General features: G+C 48.5%; 2 protein-coding genes across 18 annotated transcripts in view; one reads left to right on the plus strand and one right to left on the minus strand.

The window, feature by feature from the left end:
- patz1 (POZ/BTB and AT hook containing zinc finger 1) overlaps positions 1-18954 on the minus strand; it is a 749193-nt gene that overhangs the window by 160319 nt on the left and 569920 nt on the right. The window lies entirely within an intron of this gene.
- LOC138761243 (protein PML-like) lies at positions 6099-18521 on the plus strand. Of its 9 annotated transcripts, none has more exons than XM_069933049.1 (5): positions 6099-6169; positions 7094-7173; positions 12552-12604; positions 12743-12875; positions 15809-18521. In XM_069933049.1, exons 3-5 carry the CDS (start codon positions 12590-12592, stop codon positions 16546-16548), a joined length of 888 nt encoding a protein of 295 aa, XP_069789150.1. In that variant the 5' UTR covers positions 6099-6169; positions 7094-7173; positions 12552-12589; the 3' UTR covers positions 16549-18521. The 9 variants fall into 9 exon arrangements, with proteins under 9 accessions (XP_069789150.1, XP_069789149.1, XP_069789147.1 ...); XM_069933048.1 differs by lacking the exon at positions 6099-6169 and adding an exon at positions 6732-6808; XM_069933046.1 differs by lacking the exon at positions 6099-6169 and having other exon boundaries at positions 7169-7248.

Raw genomic sequence — 18954 nt, forward strand, 5'->3', positions numbered from 1 at the left:
CGATCTTGAGTTTTAAGAATAGATTAGATAGGTACATGGATGGGAGAGTTCTGGAATGGGAGCAGGTCAATGGGACTAGCGGAGTGGTGGTTGGCACAGACTAGAGGGCCGAATGGCCTGTTTTCTGTGCTGTAGTGTTCTATGGTTCTATGTTGCTTGAATTGAAAAATAAGTCTTATGAGGCAAGGGCAGCAGAGCTGGAATTTTTCTCTTTGGAGCAGAGAAGATGAGGGGATACTTAATGGAGGTCTACAAGATTATGAGAGGCATAGATAGAGCAGGCATAGTAAAGACCAGAGGACATGAGGACAAAGTAAAGGGAGGGAAATTTAGGGGAAACATCAGCAGTAAGTTTTTTTTTTAATGCACAGAATTGTAGGTCCCTGGAGTGCCTTGCCAGGGATGATGGTGGAGGCTGAAACATTAGGGGCAATTTAGAGACTCAGACAGGCACATGGATGGAAGAAAAGCAGAGGGTTACAGGGTAGGATGGGTTTAGTACTTTTTTTTAAGGAATATATGGGTCAACACAACATCGAGGGCTGAAGGGCCTGTTGTTGAAGTGTTCTATGAATGAGAGGATAAACATGTGAGGAGCATTTGATGACTCTGGGCCTGTGCTTGCTGGAGTGTAGAAAGATGATGGTTTGTGGGGGGGGGGGGAATCTCATTGAAACATTCTGAATGTAGAAAGGGTAAGATAGATTGGATGTGAAGACATTTCCAGCAGTGGGACAGTCAAGGATCAAAGAGTACACCCTCAAAATAAAAGGATGCACCTTTAGAAAAGAGATGAGAAGTTTCTTCAGCTAGTTGATTGTGAATCTGTAGAATTCATTGTCACAGACAGTTTTGGAAGCCAAGACGTTGGGTAGATTTAAAACAGTTTGATAGGTTCTTGATTGGTAAGGATGCAAAGTTTCTGAGGGAATGCAGGAGAATGGGGTTGAGAGGAAATTTACATCAGCCATAATTTGAATGGAGGAACAGACTTGCTGGGCTGAATGGCCCAATTCTGCTCCAGCAGCTTGTGGTGTCAGTGTACTTTATAATAAGGGGAGGTTCATGAGCCTGAAAGGCTTTGGAAATGAAGCTAGAAGTGTTGGGCTTCAGACTTCTGTACCTGCCTGAAGGTAACTGAGAAGAGGTGGTGTCCAAGGTGATGTTGCTTGCTTTCTTCAGGCTATACCTCATCTAGATATCTGCAGTGGCACGCCAAAAAAGTATACGCATTATTGTGCCTTCTTCACAATCGTCTTAATGGACTTGCTCCAGAAGGAATTTTCATCCAGGCCTGGTCATTTATCTATTTTCTATAATATCCTCTTTGTACTTTATTTATAGAACCATAAAACATTACAGCACAGAAACAGGCCCTTCTAGTCTGTGCCACACTATTGTTCTGTCTCATCCTACTGACCTGTTCCCAGTCCATTTTCTTTCATTCCTCTTCCATCCACGTACCTGTTGAACTGAGCTACTTTGGCTGGCAACTCGTTCCACAGTCCCTCTACTCTGTGTGAAGAAGCTCCCTTTAATCATTTCCTCACCACCCCTAACCCTTGACCTCTGGTTTGTATCTCACCTAACTTCAGTGGAAAAAGACTACTGCATTTACTCTTACCTATATCCATCATAATTTTACATACCTCAATCAAATCTCCCCTCATTCTTTTAGGGAATAAAGTTCTGTTTATTAAGTCCTCGTGTTGGCAACATCTTAAATCTTCTTTGCACTTTTTCGATCTTATTGATATCTTTTCTGTAGTTAGTTGACCAAAACTGCACATAATTCTCCAAATTTGGCCTCACCAATGTCATACAATTTCACCATAACATCTCAACTCCTGTACTCAATATTTGATTTATGAAGGCCAATGTGCTCTCTACCTGTGACACCACTTTCAGTGAATTTTATATCTGTATTCTCAGATCCCTCTGTTCTCCCATATTCCTCAGTGCCCCACCATTTACCATGTATATTATACCTTGGTTTGTCCTTCCAAAGTGCAACACCTCACACTTTGCATTAAATTCCATCTGCCATTTTTCATCCTATTTTTCATGTGGTTCAGATCCCTCTGTAAGCTTTGAAAGCGTTCCTTGCTGCCCACTGCACCTCCAATCTTATTGTTATCTGCAAATTTCCTAATCCAGTTTACCACATTATCATTGATATGGATGACAAACTACAATAGACCCAGTACTGATCCCTGAGTCACACCACAAGTCATAGGTTTCCAGTTTGAGAGGCAATTATCACTGCCACTCTGGCTCTCCCAGAAAGCCAATGTCGAATCTAGTTTACAACCACACCATGAAATTTCAGATATATTGTCAGAGTACATCACATACAACCCCAAGATTTCTTTTTCCCAAGGGTGTTTCAGAATTACCACCAATTGGTAGTGCAAAAAATAAATTGTACAGCGTAAACATGCAAACAAAAGAACTGTAAACAGACAACAAATGTAAACAAACTGGCTATGCAATATAGAGAAAACAAAAGAAAATCAATAAAGTGCACATGTAAATGGGTTTGTCATTGAGGAGTTTGATGGTGGAGGGGTAGCAGCTGTACCTGAACCTGGCTGTGCAAGTCTTGTGGCACCTATACCTCTTTCCTGATGGCAGCAGTGAGAACAGAGCATGTGCTGGGTGGTAGAGTCTTTGATAATTGCTGCTGCTCTCCAATGGCAGTGTTCCCTGTAAGTCCTATCCAATATTTTACTACATCCATTAGCCTCAAACACAAAATAATCATAGTCCAAGCCTTCCCCTTTCCTTTGTGGTCTTCTTTTGGATGTATTTGATTTCCCCTGCCTCTGTTTTCCCAGCTCCTCTCCTGACTTTCCAAATCTTTTTAATTTCCCTCTTAGGGCTTCTGGTGAACTAAACTTTCAGTGCCATACATTAATTTACCTTTGTCTGCTTCTTTTCACTTTTGACATAAGCAAGTCAACTGCATTTATCAGAAATATGCATCCCCTGTTTGGTGTTAGATATAAAAAGTTTATGTGAGTTGGATTGCCCATGGTGCTGTATAATGCAGGAGGATAAGAAAAAGTGCCTCACCTGGAGTGCTGACCAACAGTGGGTCATGTAGATTATGGACTAGCAACTGCTTGTAGTGGAGGGTACTCACAAAGCAAGCTTCATTAGTTATGTTGAGGTGATAGATGTGTTTGAATTCACCCAGATTCCTGTGATTTCTTTGCACCCACTAATATATGCTCATCTGCACAAACACACAAGCACATATTCAAACATTCTACACTGCAACTAACAAACACGACACCACACACTTCACCACACAAACACACTGCATCTCACACACACACACACTTCACCACACACACACATTCACCACACACACACACTGCACCTCACTCACACACCACCTCACACATAGTGCACCACACTTTGCACCTCTCACACACACATTGCACTTCTCACACACACACTTCACCACACACACACACACACACACACACACACACACACACACTTTTCCTCACTCACACACTGTGCACCACACACTGCACCTCACACACTCACACTGCACCACACACACTCACACTGCACCACACAGATATTGGTGGACCTCATCAAAGGGTACCATCAGATTCCGGTGCATCCCAACATCCCGAAAATGGCCATTATTACACCTTTTAGCCTTTTCTTCGGATGCCTTTTGGTCTAAAGAATGCAGCCCAGATGTTTCAGCCCTAATGAGCATGGTTGGCAGGGATCTCAATTTCATCTTCATCTTCCTGGATGAGATCCTCATTGCCAACCGTGACACCAGCATACACAGGAAGCACCTGACTCACCTTTTTGACAGGTTGAAGGAGGTTGGGACTCATGGTGAATCTGGCTAAGTGCCAGTTCAGCCTGGAAACTGTTGATTTCCTGGGACACCATATCACCCAAAGGTGGGGGGGGGGGGGGCATACCACTGCTGGACAAGGTGGAAGCCATCCAATGTTTTCCTAGGCCAAGCACAATAAAGGGTCTACTAGAATTCCTATGGATGTGAACTTCTATCATCATTTCCGTCCAGAAGCGGCTACCCTCATGCAACCCCTATTCGACCTCATCAAACTCAGTGACAAGGCACTCCAGTGGTCACATGAAACCACTGAAGCATTCCAGGCAACCAAAGCAGCACTAGCGGAGGCCTCATCTTTGGCCCATCCAGACTCTTCTTCCCTCCTGGTCCTGACAACAGACACATCAGCGTGGTGCTGGAGCAGTGGGTCAATAAACAGTGGCACCCCCGTCTTTCTTCAACAAACATCTCCAGACACCAGAACTCAAATACAGCGAGTCACATCCTGGCAATACGATATTTCCGGTACATGTTAGAAGGAAGGGTTTTCATCGCCTACACAGACTACAAACCATTCACCCATGCACTCAGTAAGGTTTTGGACCCATGGTTAGCGAGACAATGACACCTCTCCTACATTTCCATGGAGATAATGGACATTTGCCACATTATAGACAAATCCAACATAGTGCCCAACACGCTGTCCAGACCGGCCATCGCCACTACCTCAGGAGGGCTCGATGTTGCTCAGCTAGCCTAAGACTAAGCAGAGGATACGGACATCCAGGCTTACCAGATCACCATCACCAGCCTAAAGGTTAGTAATTTCTGTCTTTCACCAGCGAGCCCGACTTTACTGTGTAACATGTCCACAGGTTTCCCCAGACCCATCCTACCCAAGGCCTGGCAACAACGGATGTTTGACCAAATACACGGTCTGTCACATCCTTCCATAAGGTCCACGGTCTGCCTGCTGTCTGACAAGTTCGTGGGGCATGGCCTCCGCCGCGATGTTACCCCGTGGGCTGACTTGTTTGGTCTGCCAAAGCACCAAAGTTCACAGACACACCAAGACCCTGCTCCAGGGCTTCAACCTGGCACAGCATTGTTGTTTTGACCATGTGCACATGGACATCATCGGCCCACTACCCATGAGCCAAGGTATATGGTATTTATTCACAGTAATCAACTGTTTTACCTGTTGGCTGAAAGCGATACCAGATACATGTTGATACATGCGACACAGAGACTTGTGCCAGAGCTTTCTTGTCCACTTGGGTCGCATGCTTTGGAGTCCTGACCCACATCACCTTGGACTGGGGGGCTCAGTTCATGTTCTTGCTCTGGGCCAACCAAGCCAAGTTCTGTGGCAGCCAGTTACACCACACCAAGCCTACCATCCTTAGGCAAATGGCCTCATCAAACCTTCCCACTGAAAGCTCGACTACAAGGCCCTAATTGGATGGATGAACTCCCATGCTGTCAGGAATTCACAGAGCACCAAAAGAAGACCTACCAGCATCGTCAGCCAAAATGGTGTATGACTCCCCATTTACCATCTCAGGGGACATTCACTTCAATCGTACTGGCCCACAACCAAGTGCTCTTGACATCCTCCAGCGATTGAGGGAACAAACGCGTGGACAGAAACCTCCACCACCTTCCTGACACGGGATCCATCCTGCAATGTCTCGGCAAACCTGCAGTCCACTGAATTCATTTTTGTGTGTAGAGAACAGCAAGGGACACCCCTACAATGCCCCTACATAGACCCATTCAAGGTGTTGCAGTGTGATGGTGTCATTTTCACCTTGGACATTGGCAGGAGGCAGGACAGGTTTACCATTGACCGCCTCAAGGAAACGCATCTGGACTCAAACCAGCCTGCCCCAGATCCCCAGGTCAGACACAGAAGCCACCTGCCCAAAGTCAGTACGGTAACTTGCTTAAAGGGTGGCAATGATTCGGGGGGGGGTGGGGGTGTGGTATAGTGGGCTGAGTGACCATGCGATTAGATGGGCTGAATCACCACCCCAGGTGGTGTAGATCCCCGTTCCCTTCCAAGGAGAAGCACATGGTTGACGACATGCATTGCCCAGGGGACAGTGCCTCATCTGTCTTGCATGCTGCTGGACGGGGAGTGATGCTGTAATGCGATGACATAACTTCCTAAGTCCAGCGCGCCCCTCACAGGAAGTGGGTGGTCTCGAGCAGACTGAGTAATTCAACATAAAGTTCAGTTACTGGTTCACCTCGTGCTGTGTGGATGTCTCTCATTTCGGCGGAGCTGCCATTAGCAGATGCTTCCAAAGTGAACCCTGTGACGCTATGTTGAAGGTCATTCATCATAGAGGCATCGAAACAGAGGGGAGAAAACAAGGATGGGAGAGGTTTAAAACCAGAGGGGTGGAAACAGAGGGGAATAATTAGAGGGGTGGAAACAGAAGGGCGAAAACACAACACATGGGTGTAAAGAGAGGGGTGGAAAAAGGGAGGAAACAAGTGGAAAACCTATAGAAACTGAAGGGTGAATCAAAGGGGTTAAAACAAGGGTGAAAAGAGGAGTGGAAACGGGAGTATTCAGAGGGGTTGAAACGGGTGGAAATGGAGGGTAATGGGTGGAAACAAAGGAATGCAAACAGGAGAACCAGAGGGTTGGAAACAGAAGGGAGGAATCTGAGGGGTGGAAACACAGAGAGTGGTGGAAATAATAGGGTGGAAACGTGGGTAATCAGATCTGTGGAAACTGGGGGGTGGAAACAGTGGGGAGTAATCTGATGTTTGGAAACGGGTGGAAACAGTGGGGTGGGAACAGGGTGGAATCAGGCGTGAAAACAGGTGGAATGTGAGGCGTGGAAATTGAAGGGTGGAATCAGAAGGAATCTGAGGGGTGGAAGCAGTGGGATGGAAACAGAGAAGTGGTGAAAGAACCACTTTTCCTTGCACCCAGAGCGTGAGCGTGGTGCCATGCTGAAGGTAAGAGGGGTCCCACTGCCACATGCTGAGACATTGGGCTGAGCGCTTGCTGAGCTGTCCGATGGACCTTGGAAATGGGTCAGGCGGAGCAGTGTATCCACGAGGGACATTGATCCCTTCCCACCCTGGGCCAGTAGAAAGGAAGTGAGGCGCAGAGAACAACCGGACGGTTGACTGCTACGCTGTGGGCGTCACCTGGGGCTGTATTGGAGACCGTGCAGAGCAGATGCATCTGGCTGGAGCCGATATGGGGAACGCGGACTGAGACTGGAGTTTTGTTTTCAGGAGGGAGGTCTGGAGCTGACGGAGACGTGACCGAGATCAAGAACACTGGGACACAACGGAAACTCCTTCCTTCACTCACGGTGTGTAAACCCCCGGGACATGGCATTTAGGGATGGGGAGGGGGTTCCAGGAACATGCGTGTCCCATTGGAGCTGGTGAGAATACTGTTCAGACCCGGTTGCAGCTCTCCGCTCTGAAGCGCTGAGCTCTCAGCTTAGTCAGCACTCCAGGACTTAACCAGGACTCCTGCCCCGGCATGTCCCAGGGCCCGGAGCCAACCTGTGGGGTGGGGCGGACGGCTTCTCCTGGTAGATAAACGGCTGTCAGAGGTTCGGCACTGGGTAGAGCATCGGGGGAGCGCGGCCGTGTAAGTGGCTGGGGGCGAAGGGAGGCGAGGTGAGGTAGGAGGTCGGCGTCGGAATTAACCGCGACGCGGGGAACTCCAGGTTGGTTGGTCCACTGTCGCCAGGGACCGAACTTCAGTCCGGTCCGAGTGGGGGACGCGGTGGTCGTGGATAATGGGCGGTGGGTATGTCACCCGCTCTGGGAACAGGACGGGGGGGGGGGGAAGTCACCCGCTCTGGGAACAGGACGGTGTGGTGGGGGTATGTCACCCGCTCTGGGAACAGGACGGGGGGGGGGGGAAGTCACCCGCTCTGGGAACAGGACGGTGTGGTGGGGGTATGTCACCCGCTCTGGGAACAGGACGGGGGGGGGAAGTCACCCGCTCTGGGAACAGGACGGGGGGGGGGGGGGGAAGTCACCCGCTCTGGGAACAGGACGGTGTGGGGGGGGGGAAGTCACCCGCTCTGGGAACAGGACGGTGTGGGGGGGGGGGGGGAAGTCACCCGCTCTGGGAACAGGACGGTGTGGGGGGGGGGGAAGTCACCCCCTCTGGGAACAGGACGGTGGGGGGGGTATGTCACCCGCTCTGGGAACAGGACGGGGGTGGGGTTATGTCACCCGCTCTGGGAACAGGACGGTGGAGGGAGGGTTATGTCACCCCCTCTGGGAACAGGACGGTGGGGGGGGGTTATGTCAACCCCTCTGGGAACAGGACGGTGGGGGGGGTATGTCACCCGCTCTGGGAACAGGACGGTGTGGGGGGGGGGGGTATGTCACCCGCTCTGGGAACAGGACGGGGGGGGGGGATTATGTCACCCGCTCTGGGAACAGGACGGTGGGGGGGGGATTATGTCACCCGCTCTGGGAACAGGACGGGGGGGGGGATTATGTCACCCGCTCTGGGAACAGGACGGTGGGGGGGGGGATTATGTCACCCGCTCTGGGAACAGGACGGGGGGGGGGGATTATGTCACCCGCTCTGGGAACAGGACGGTGGGGGGGGGGATTATGTCACCCGCTCTGGGAACAGGACGGTGGGGGGGGGGGATTATGTCACCCGCTCTGGGAACAGGACGGGGGGGGATTATGTCACCCGCTCTGGGAACAGGACGGTGGGGGGGGGGATTATGTCACCCGCTCTGGGAACAGGACGGTGGGGAGTTATGTCACCCGCTCTGGAACAGGACGGTGGGGAGTTATGTCACCCGCTCTGGAACAGGACGGTGTGGGGGGGGGGAAGTCACCCACTCTGTGAACAGGACGGTGGGGGGAGGGTTATGTCACCCCCTCTGGGAACAGGACGGTGGGGGGGGGGGTTATGTCAACCCCTCTGGGAACAGGACGGTGGGGGGGTATGTCACCCGCTCTGGGAACAGGACGGGGGGGGGGTTATGTCACCCGCTCTGGGAACAGGATGGTGGGGGGGGGTTATGTCACCCCCTCTGGGAACAGGACGGTGGGGGGGGTTATGTCACCCGCTCTGGGAACAGGATGGTGGGGGGGGGTTATGTCACCCGCTCTGGGAACAGGACGGTGGGGAGTTATGTCACCCGCTCTGGAACAGGACGGTGTGGGGGGGGGGGGGAAGTCACCCGCTCTGGGAACAGGACGGTGTGGGGAGGGGGGGGTATGTCACCCGCTCTGGGAACAGGACGGGGGGGGGGATTATGTCACCCGCTCTGGGAACAGGACGGTGGGGGGGGGATTATGTCACCCGCTCTGGGAACAGGACGGGGGGGGGGGATTATGTCACCCGCTCTGGGAACAGGACGGTGGGGGGGGGATTATGTCACCCGCTCTGGGAACAGGACGGGGGGGGGGATTATGTCACCCGCTCTGGGAACAGGACGGTGGGGGGGGGGATTATGTCACCCGCTCTGGGAACAGGACGGTGGGGGGGGGATTATGTCACCCGCTCTGGGAACAGGACGGGGGGGGGGGGGATTATGTCACCCGCTCTGGGAACAGGACGGTGGGGGGGGGGATTATGTCACCCGCTCTGGGAACAGGACGGGGGGGGGGATTATGTCACCCGCTCTGGGAACAGGACGGTGGGGGGGGGGATTATGTCACCCGCTCTGGGAACAGGACGGGGGGGGGGATTATGTCACCCGCTCTGGGAACAGGACGGTGGGGAGTTATGTCACCCGCTCTGGAACAGGACGGTGGGGAGTTATGTCACCCGCTCTGGAACAGGACGGTGTGGGGGGGGGGAAGTCACCCACTCTGTGAACAGGACGGTGGGGGGAGGGTTATGTCACCCCCTCTGGGAACAGGACGGTGGGGGGGGGTTATGTCAACCCCTCTGGGAACAGGACGGTGGGGGGGGTATGTCACCCGCTCTGGGAACAGGACGGGGGGGGGGGTTATGTCACCCGCTCTGGGAACAGGATGGTGGGGGGGGGTTATGTCACCCCCTCTGGGAACAGGACGGTGGGGGGGGGTTATGTCACCCGCTCTGGGAACAGGATGGTGGGGGGGGGGTTATGTCACCCGCTCTGGGAACAGGACGGTGGGGAGTTATGTCACCCGCTCTGGAACAGGACGGTGTGGGGGGGGGGGAAGTCACCCGCTCTGGGAACAGGACGGTGTGGGGGGGGGGGTATGTCACCCGCTCTGGGAACAGGACGGGGGGGGGGGATTATGTCACCCGCTCTGGGAACAGGACGGTGGGGGGGGATTATGTCACCCGCTCTGGGAACAGGACGGGGGGGGGGGGATTATGTCACCCGCTCTGGGAACAGGACGGTGGGGGGGGGATTATGTCACCCGCTCTGGGAACAGGACGGGGGGGGGGATTATGTCACCCGCTCTGGGAACAGGACGGTGGGGGGGGGGATTATGTCACCCGCTCTGGGAACAGGACGGGGGGGGGATTATGTCACCCGCTCTGGGAACAGGACGGTGGGGGGGGGATTATGTCACCCGCTCTGGGAACAGGACGGGGGGGGGGGATTATGTCACCCGCTCTGGGAACAGGACGGTGGGGGGGGGGATTATGTCACCCGCTCTGGGAACAGGACAGGGGGGTGGGGTTATAAGTGGTCAAACACACCCAGCCCTGGATCCAGATCAGTATAAACTGAATGGGTGAGAAGCAGGAAATGTCAGAAAGTCTCAGAACCCAAAGAACGGGGGAGGAATCCAGACCAACAAGAGGTGTTAATTGGACAAATGCTGGAGAAACTCCGCAGGTGAAACAGTGTCCTTTATGTAGCAAAGGTAAAAATATTAGAGGCCTTCATCAAGGTATGAGAAAATGCCAGCAGGCTTTGGAACAAAAAGGAGGGTGGAAAAGGCAGGCGATGATCGGTGGAGAAGGGAGGGAGGGGACAGCAGCGACTGGGGGAGGAGGGATGGCTGGGTGGGGAGGGGGAAGGGAGGAGAGAACTGGAAAGGGGAGGGGAAAGAAAATGAGAGCAAGTTGATCAGAAAGCCGAGGTTAAAGTTGATGCCATGTGGCTGGAGAGGGCCCAGACAGAAAATAAGGTGTAGTTCTTCCAATCTACAGGTTGTTAGGGTGGGATAGTACATAAGGGCCAAGGACAGACGTGAGTGTGACTGAGAATTGAAATGGTTGGCTACTGGGAAGTGACTGTTGTGGTGGACAGAGTAGAGATGCTGAGTGAAGTGATCTCTCAATCTGCAACCAGTATCTCTGATGTAGAGAAGGCCACAAGGGGTGCATCAGATGCAGTAAATCAGCCCTGAAGTGTTGTTTACCCCTTATCATCTCCTGCCTTTCCCACCCCCCCCCCCTTCCCCCCATTCTTGTTCGGACACCTGTTGATATTTTCTCACACCTTGATGAAGAGCTCTAGCCGGAAACATCGGTTCTGTATTTTTACCTTTGCTACATAAAGGACACTGTTTGACCTGCTGAGTTTCTCCAGTATTTTGTGTTTTTACTTCAACTACAGTGACTGCAGATTTTCATGATTTAATTAGATATGATAATGGACCAAGTAAGAATTTATTATGTTTGTGCAAAAGATCAGGAATGGAGAGATAGTGATAGGGAAAGGCAACAGGGGTGGGGAGAGGGTTAATGAAAGCCAGAGAAGTCGATATTAATGCCATCTGCTTGGAGGGTCGAAAGATGAGGTGTTCTTCCTCCAATTTATGGGTGATCTCTGTTTCAGTGTGTTTTTAACTACAATCACAGGATCTGCAAACTTTCATGTGTCATTCAGATCTACCTCACTCACCTCCACCAAGAGCGGGCAGCCTCAATCCATGACCCACGTCGGGTGCCAAAACGTAGGAGGGCCACTAGTTCTGACAAAAAATTGTAATAGTCACCTCAGTGGGGCCCAAACATCTCAGAAAGTTCTGTCGAAGAGTCATTTCATATCCTTATAGAGCACCACAGCCCATCAAGCCTATAATTATTCTGCCTAATCCCACTGATCTGCACCCAAACTTGAGCCCTCCAGACTCCTCCCATCCACGTTCCTATCCAAATTTTTCTTTAAGGCCAAAATGGAGCTGTGTTCATCACTTCTGCTGGCACCTCATTCCGTACTCTCTGTGTGTAGATCCCCCCTAACATCCCCTTTAAATGTTTCACCTTTCATCCTTCACCCATATCCTCTAGTTCTCATCCAACCTCTGGAAAAAAGCCTGCTGGCATTTACTCTTATCTATACCCCTCATAATTTTATATAGCTCTATCAAATCTCCCCTTCATTCTCTGACATTCCAAGGAATAAAATCTTAACCTGTTTAACATTTCCCTGTAACTCAGTTCCTCAAGTCCTGGCAACATCCTTGTAAATCTTCTCTGCACTCTTTCAATCTTATTGATATCTTTCCAGTATTTAGGTGTCCAGAACTGGAGCATTTATTTTGGAATATAAACAGTTAACATTTTAGATGAAGGATCCCAAATTGATTCTCTTTGCACAAATGCTGTCTGACCTCCTGAGAACCCCCAGCCTTTTCTGTTTTTATTTTACATTTCCTGCATCTGCCATTTTACAAGCTTCAGTGGAAACATTATTCGGTGCTGCTGCCTTTCGATGTGGCTAGCCCAGGGGAATTTTCAGGGATGGGAGGGTGAAGAGAAAAGGGAATGCTGGTTCACCTCTGAACATAAGCTTTGTGATTGCAGATTCTGCACCAAGAGTCAGCAAAACACCTGAGAGTGGGATGGCATCTCCTGTGGTAAGCAACTGTGAGAGGTGTCCACGTACATACTCTCAGAGATGTGTTCTGGGCATTTAACCTCCATACCATTCACAAAGAGATGATTTGATAAATGTGATGAGAGTTGGGCTTGATGAATGAATCCTATTTCTATAGGTTACAGATGATGGAACCAGAAAAACAGAGGAGACAGAGGCTGGCGGAGAGACACCGAGCGATGGACAGAATGGAGATTTGGGGAGCAAAGAGAAGACTCTGGTGTTCTTTGACTTGGAAACGACAGGCCTAGGTAACAGATGTATGTTCAGATCTGTGAACCATTGAATCTGAGAGGTTACACCATAGGAGGAGATTAGTCAAAGAGGCCCATCAATTTTAATTTAATTTAGAGATACAGCATGGTAACAGGCCCTACTGGCCCACAAACCATTGCTGTCCAAATACACCAATGAAACTACAAACCCTGTACATTTGTGGAGGGTGGGAGGAAATCCATGTGGACACAGGGAGAGCATACAAACTCTTTACAGACAATGCCAGATTCGAACCTGTGTCACTTGCGCTGTAATAGTAATGCACTATGTGCTATACTAACTTTGTCGCCTTAGTTTATAGTATCATAGGGTTTCCACAGCAGGGAAACAGGCCCTCTGCTGCAATGTGTCCACACCAACCAAGGTAGTTCCATTTACTTGCATTCGATCCTTATGCCTCTATACCTTTCCTATCAATTTCCTCAGCTGCTTCCCCAGGACCCAGCACCTTATTTCCCCACTCATCCCTCTGGTCTCACTGAAGAGATTGATTTCAACTACACTAACCAGGGGTGGGGGGGGGGGGGGGTTTCCAGACCGTAACCAGTCACTGCGTTAAACAAAACCCTTTCTCACCACATCCTCATTCATTGACCAGAGAAGAGGCAATGCAGTTCTAGATTCTTTTATTATCATTTAATAGTACAGAACAGATAATTTTACACAAAATTGCCTTCTGCCTGCCATAAGGTAGACAAAGTCGCCATTTGGGTTGCCCAGCACCCCTTACAGTAAGAGAGAAAGAGAAGTAAAAGAGAGTCCTTTCACAATTACTGAGCATCCGTGGATTTGCCTCCAGTGCTCCTGCAGCCTCTGCAGTTGCACAGACTCCAGTTCAATCTTTGAGCAACCAAAGCTCCAGATCCAAATCTCCAACACAATCAGGAAGCCTGCAGAGACTGAGGCCCTTTGGGAGCCCTTCTTCCCTCAGCATCCTCGCAAATCTTGATTCTGCTACCTGGTTCCCATGAGCCAGTCCCAAGTAGCCCGCAGCCCGTGTGGGTCCCCCAACCACTTTGCCCACAGCCTGTGTGGGTCCCTCAGCCATTAAGCCCTTCACTGTTCCGCTGCCATGGTCACCTTCACTGTAGGGTCATTACCTCTGCTGCTCGTTTTCAACAAGGAGCGCTCTCTCCATTTCTGGTGTCCTGTGCTGGTTCACTGTTCCCCAAAGTCTGCAGCCCTGCATGGCTGCTGCCGAGCACAGACCTCCGTGTTTGCAGGATTTTACTGACAAACACTGTTGGCTTCTTTAACAGTCTGTTTAAAGCCTGCAAGGTGCCGCCTGCATTAGGACTGAGCGGTTGAAAAGTTCAGAGCAGTGCTCTCCACTCCCTGGGATCTGCACCTGCGACAGCACTGCCGTTTTGTCTCACTACTTCACCATCTTAAGAAAATGGTCAAAATAGAGAGACCCTTGAGAGCAATTATAGATAGCAATTTGTTGGACCTAAGAATATGTTCAGGGATGGGAATCAAGAATGAATAGGAACGATATTTGAATACATCAATTTCAGATGAAAATTGGGATAACATGCTTGATCTGATTAATAATACTTCATTCTGTGCACAACATTATTTATTGCAATTTAAAGTTGTACATGGAATACATTCATCCAAAGTTAGATTATCTCGTTTTTCTCCTAATGTTGATCCACTGTGTGACAAATGTAAAATTTTGAGGCGCCTCTGATTCATGTTTTGGGAGTGTCCTGAACTACAAGAATATTGGGAACAATTCCTTAAAATTCTATCACAGATTCTTAGGATTAAATTAGAACCGTGTCATTTTATTGCTTTGTTTGGTTATTCTCTAGAAAAGAGGATTTCCTTGAATTTAACTCAAAAAAGAAATAGCTTAACTTCACTAATGGCCTGATGAGCAATTTTGATAAGATGGATAAACAGCATTGCACCAACTCATATGCACTGGTTACAGGATGTTACGTCTTGTTTGAGTTTTAGAAAATTAGATGTAATGTTAAGAGATCAAGGTTGAATATGACAAGATATGGAGCCCATTCATGAAATTATTATCATAATTTGATTACATAGGCAGGGGTCCTCTGTTTGATGTCCAATAACTGATACTCGACTCTTAACAATTTATTTGCTGGTAACCGTGTTTAGTGGGAGAGATTAAATTAGTACTTTTTTAGTTTTCTTTTGTCTTATTTTTGTTTTTCTCTACACCTAGAAGAGATTGGTCTATTGACACAATCACAATGTATATCTCCGTATTAGAATACGAGGTGAAATTCTCAAAGGTTTTTCACTTTTTTCATGAATTATATATGACAATGTGTAATGGCCCACTCTCTCCGTATCTCACTCCCAGCCTCTCTCTCCGTATCTCACTCCCAGCCTCTCTCCATATCTAACTCCCTCTCTCTTCATACCTCACTCCCACTCTCTCTCCATCTATCACTCCCAGCCTCTCACTCCATATCTACTCTAATCCCATCCCAACCTGTTTGTGTGTCAGTCCCATTATAATCTCCTTCCAATTTATATGTTTCTCTTTGCCTTTCTTGCAGACCAGTGTTTCTCTGTTTCACTCGAATCCCACACCTCTCATCTCACTGCCAGCATTTTCTCTCACCAGTCTACCTGTCAGATCTACACATCTCTGACTTCTACCACTTGCCCAAGTTACCAGTGATAAAACTACTGAGAACTATTGGAATTATTATGACACATCCTCCATTTAGTTACGGAAGAGGTGTGTTCAGCTCAGAGCTTAGAGGAGGCTCTGATGCAGTTAAACTGTTAGTTTGATGGGAGGGCTGCACTATTCTCATGAATGGGGAGAGGGCTTTGCTTCCAGCCGCATCCAACAAGGAGAGCCATATGCCAGACACTATAAAATTGTACATCTACAGGAATGTGTTAACATCATATCTTCCAGAGAATAACTGCGATGCTGTGCAGCTGTCAGCAGTGAGCGGTGAGGAAATCTTTAACCACTACATCCTGCCGAGCAAGCCCATCTCAGAAGGTGCCTCCGCTGTGAACGGATTTCAGGTCATGAATGGGGTCCTGTACCTACGAGGAGAACCTCAGTCAGCCAGCAACATCCGGGACACCATGGAAGCTTTCCTCCAATTCCTGCAGTCCCTGGACGCTCCTTTGTTAGTAGGTCACAACATCTGGAAGTTTGATTGCCCTGTCCTTTTACGACTCTGGGATGAGCTCTCCATGAAAGATCAGTTTGTCAGTTGTATATCCGGGTTCCTGGATACTCTCTGGCTTGCCAAAGAAGTTGTTCCCAGGTCAAAGGTCAATAGTTACAGGCAAACCGAATTAGTGAAAGTGTTTCTTAATAAAGATTATAAAGCTCACAATGCTCTAGAGGATGCAAAGATCTTGCAAGAGCTGTACTCTGTCCTAAAGTTTACTCCAGAGCAAAAGAAGAGCAGTCAGTTTTCAATCTGTCAGCTTGAATGCCAAATGTCCCTGCTGCCCCTGCTCAAAGAAAAAATAATTTTCTCTCAATTAGCCGATAAGTTGGCGATGCAGAGCGTTCGACTCGAGCAGTTGCAGTCAGCGTACCAGGAAGGGGGCGATGCAGGGCTAAAGAACTTCTTTCACTCTCTGGGGCACAAAGAACCCAGTTATATCAGGCTCTCAAATTTCTTCAAGAAGTGAAAGGGGCAATTTGATTTATAAACAAAAAAAGGGAAAGATACAATGCTGGAGAAACTCAGCAGGTCACGCAGCATAGTTTATATAGCAAACGTAATGATGCATAACCAATCTTTTGGGCTTAGAACCATAGAACGCTACAGCACAGAAAACCGGCCTTTCAGCCCTTCTCGTCTGTGCCAACCATGATTCTGCTAGTCCCATTGACCTGCTCCCATTCCATAATCTTCCAGACCTCTCCCATCCATTGAGCCTTTCATCAAGGCTTGAGCAAAATGTAGGCAGTCACCCCAACAAAATGGTGGGGGGAGGGGGTGCGCAGGAGCACAACCCCACAGGTGGGAGGTAAAAGATGGATAAAGGAGGGAGGGCACAGCAGAAAACAGGGAGGGGGGGGATTTTATCGATCCTTTCAAGCTGACTGGTGTAACTCAACAACTAAGACTGCAACTCCTAAGTGTTGAGTTCATACATGTAGAGGTTGGAATTAGATTTGAACATTGTAATTGATGAACAAGGATGGGCAGATCTATGTAAGGATTATACGATTAATACTATTAACCTAAAGTATAGATTAGTTCAGTATAATTTTTTATATCAGTTATATCTTCCACCACAGAAATTGAATAGATTGAAATCAGATTTATCAGATCAATATTTTAGATGTGGCGAAGATGTAGGAACTTTTTTGCATTCAACTTGGTCTTGTCCTAAAGTAAGACCTTTTTGGGTGTGAATTTTTTGGAACAAGTCATAAGTGTTATATTTCTGCAAAATCCAGATTTATTTCTATTAGAAAGTATTGAAGGAACAAGGCCTAAATTAAGTTTGTCATTATATCAATTGAAATTGTTGAAGTTGCATTAGCAGAGACAAGGGAATATATCCCAGTTCCTTGGAAATCCAATAGATATCTGGTTCTAGCAAGGTGGAATGTAGAAATTCAAAGTCGTATTCCCTTGGAAAAATTGAGAAATAAATATGCAATGTTCTTGCAAATTTGGTGCCCATATACCCAAATATTAAGTTTAAATGTGTAAGATTGTCCTTCCTGTGCCTCTGGACCTGCGAGAATTTCCTCTGAATTGTATTAAAAATCTTTAAATATGTGTTAGACGATATCCCTCTGTGCAATCCTGAAAGTCTCTTTTCCTTTCTTTTATATGACCATATTGTATTTTTCATATTGATAACTGATGAAGGGGGTTTGGGGAGGCTTGGGGGGGGTTGTAATGGAGAAGCCATGGCCACCACATCGTGGTGCTGCTGCACTTCTATTCAGAGGACACATTTCATGCCAATCAAGGTCAGACTCACCCCAAGCCATCAAGGTGACCTTCGCGATTGACCCATCTAAATTACCAGGTGCTGGAATCCATGGAGCCTGCCTGGACTCAGCCCTGACCTTCACCCATTTGGCCCAGGTGAATCACCTCAGCTGACCCCTGCTGAACCCCTGCACTTGGCTTCGAGCCAATGGCCACAGCAGTCAACAGGGCCCTGCCTGCCCCCGAGTCATTGGTCCCCCAATACCTGCTGCAGGGTTATAAAGGATCATGTTCCCTTTTGTTGTCTCTTTTCGACCTCTTATGGCATGTGAGTATCACCTTTGCTCTGGGTTGGGGTGAGTCCTGAAGTTTGGTAGCTAGACCTGTGTCCGTACAGATCAAGGGGTAGGGGCATGTAGTATCACCTTGATTCTGACTGTTGATTGTATGTGTATTTGTGTCATTTCCCCAGTTCTGTCAGTTTTTCCCTCGTTATCTGAAGTGTATGTTCACCCCTTGTGCATTGTGTGTGTTTTGGTTAATTTAACATTTTGATCCTGTTGCTCCATCTGCATCCCCAAAATAAACTTGTGCTTTGTACCTCGATCTTGGTCTAGTTCTAAACCTGTGGGACCCACACCAACCCTTACAACAGGGGTAAATACCATCATGTATGGAAAAATTTTAAATAAAATATTCAAAAAACAATGAAGACTGCATATAGCTCTCAATCTGTACTGTCCTCTTCTTTTCAGCAGAAAAATGCTTTCCGCAGATATTTTTTACCTCCAGATCTCTGCATTGATGAAATACCTTTAATAATGGTGATGCAAATTTACTGCTTGTAAATGAAACAAATAATATTTAATAATTATGACATGAGCTTACTGACTCAACTACAACATGTGTGAGAGAAATAGGTCAGTTGTAATTTTTAAATTTTAAATTTAATTTTTTTTTAGATATATAGCACAGTAACAGGCCATTTCGGCCCACGAGTCCGTGCTACCCAATTTCCACCCCATTAGCCAACAACCCTGGTACATTTTGAATGGTGGGAGGAAACTGGATCCCCCAGGGAAACCCATGCAGACATGGGGAGAACATACAGACTCCTTACAGAAAGCACAGGATTCAAACC

The sequence above is a fragment of the Narcine bancroftii genome, chromosome 4 (assembly GCF_036971445.1).
Source record: "Narcine bancroftii isolate sNarBan1 chromosome 4, sNarBan1.hap1, whole genome shotgun sequence".
In the NCBI taxonomy this organism is placed as follows: Eukaryota; Metazoa; Chordata; class Chondrichthyes; order Torpediniformes; family Narcinidae; genus Narcine; species Narcine bancroftii.